General features: G+C 66.1%; 1 protein-coding gene across 1 annotated transcript in view; it reads left to right on the forward strand.

Annotated features, from left to right (window-relative positions):
* The window catches only part of TMEM63A (transmembrane protein 63A), a 56,149-nt gene that overhangs the window by 10,989 nt on the left and 43,172 nt on the right, over window positions 1-1,988 (forward strand). Inside the window, exons 10-12 of the mRNA XM_006761316.2 lie at window positions 81-161; window positions 915-1,038; window positions 1,125-1,258. Of these exons, the coding sequence (XP_006761379.1) occupies window positions 81-161; window positions 915-1,038; window positions 1,125-1,258 (339 nt within the window). The remainder of the gene's footprint in view (window positions 1-80; window positions 162-914; window positions 1,039-1,124; window positions 1,259-1,988) is intronic.

Genomic DNA, 1,988 nt, shown 5'->3' on the forward strand with positions numbered 1-1,988 from the left:
GTGGGGGGGGGGGGCGGCCCTGCCGGCCTGGGGGTTCCTTTTCCAAAGCCATCCTTTCCTCCGGCCCGCCCTGGGCGCAGGGACGCGTATCCCACGTGCGAGGTGGTGGAGGTCCAGCTGTGCTACAACGTGGCCAAGCTGATCTACCTGTGCAAGGAGAGGTACGGTGCGCGCGCACGTGTGTGTGTGTGTGTGTGTGTGTGTGGGAAGCGTGCATCTGTGTGGGGAGAAGTGTGTATGCATGCACAGGGAAGCATGCATGCATGGGGGGGAAGCGGGCATGCATGCACGGGGAAGTGGATGTGTGTGTGTGGATTAGCAGGCGTGCACAGGCAAGTGGGCGTGCATGCGTGGGGGGGAAGCGGGCATGTGTGTGTGTGTGAGTGGGCGTGCACAGGCAAGTGGGTGTGCAGGTGTGGGCGGGTGAGCGTGCACGTGTGTGGGGGGAGAAGCGTGCATGCATGCGTGGGGGGGAAGCGGGCATGTGTGTGTATGCACGTGTGTGTGGGAGAAGCGTGCATTCATGCACAGGGAAGTGGGCGTGTGTGTGCGGGTGAGCGGGCGTGCACAGGCAAGTGAGCATGCGTGGAAAGTGGGTGTGCATGTGTAAGCGGGTGAGCGGGCGTGTGTGTGCGTGAGCGGGGGTGTGTGCACGGGGAAGTGAGCAGGCATGCACAGGCAAGTGGGCGTGTGTGTGTGTGAGCAGGGGTGTGTGCACGGGGAAGCAGCCGTGCGTGGGTGACCGGGCACGTGCCTTCTGACCCTCCCCCCTGAGAAGCCCCCTCCTTCCTTGGTGGCCTCCAGCTTGTCCAGAGCGCTGGCCCCCGTCTGGGTGACGGAGCGTTGAATGGAGGGTGCGGGGCCCGTGGCGTGGATTGAGAGCCTGACGTCCCCCTCCCCTCCTCCGCCTGCAGGAAGAAGACGGAGAAGAGCCTGACCTACTACACCAACCTGCAGGTGAAGACGGGCCAGCGGGCCCTCATCAACCCCAAGCCCTGCGGCCAGTTCTGCTGCTTCGAAGTGCGGGGCTGTGAGCAGGTGAGGCCCCCCTCCCCCCGGGCCGGGCGCCGGGGTCCCCGCCACCCGCACGGGGCCACGCATCACAGGGACATGCCCTCTGGCAGGAGGACGCCATCGCCTACTACACGGGCATGAAGGACCGGCTGATGGAGAGGATCACGGAGGAGGAGTCCAGGGTCCAGTTCCAGCCCCTGGGCATGGCCTTCGTCACCTTCCAGGAGAAGTCCATGGCCATCTAGTGAGTGTCCTGGCCTCCCGGGCGGGCTCTGGGCCCCGTCCGGATGCCCCGCTGGCCCTCCTGGGGAGAGACGGTACCGCCGAGTCACATCGCTGGGGGCTGCCGGGGGCGTGTCCCTCTGCCTCCCGGGTCTGGCTGGGGAGGCGGCACCCCGCTTACCCCTCGGGGAGCCCAGCCCGTGTGTGTGGGACCGCGGGGCTCGGGTGACTCTAGCTGAGACCCTCTCTGGGGGCTGTGGCCTTGCCCGGCGGTGGGGCTCGCACCAGCTGCCCCAGGGGCCCATCGGCTCTGTGTCCCAGCATCCTAATGGATGCCACCCTCCTTCAGGGAGCCGCTCTGCACCCCACATCCTGCTTCTGTGCAGGGGCTCCCCGTCTTCCTACAAATGGGCACTCGGGGCGCTCACTGCTGCAGGCAGCCTGGCCCTGGGGAGGGGGTTTGCACGAAGGACTTTGGCCTGCCAGCGGTCAGGCTCATGAAGGTCTCCCGTGCCTGGGGCCTTGGCATCCCAGCATCCCCGAGCCTTGGGAGCCGCAGGGGGGGTGTGGGGTGGGGTCAAGAGATGGGCACTTTATGGGAGACAAAGGGGGAAAGAGGAGGAGCTGGCGAGGGTGGAGGTGGGGTCCGAGGGAGGGAAATCTTGGATCAGAACGGAGCCCGTCTCCTGTATGTGTTCTGATAGCGACTCTGGGGCCTGGGAAGTAAGCGAGAGTCTTGAAGGGTGAAGCCA

The sequence above is a fragment of the Myotis davidii genome, unplaced genomic scaffold, assembly GCF_000327345.1.
Source record: "Myotis davidii unplaced genomic scaffold, ASM32734v1 scaffold174, whole genome shotgun sequence".
Classification (NCBI taxonomy): Eukaryota; Metazoa; Chordata; class Mammalia; order Chiroptera; family Vespertilionidae; genus Myotis; species Myotis davidii.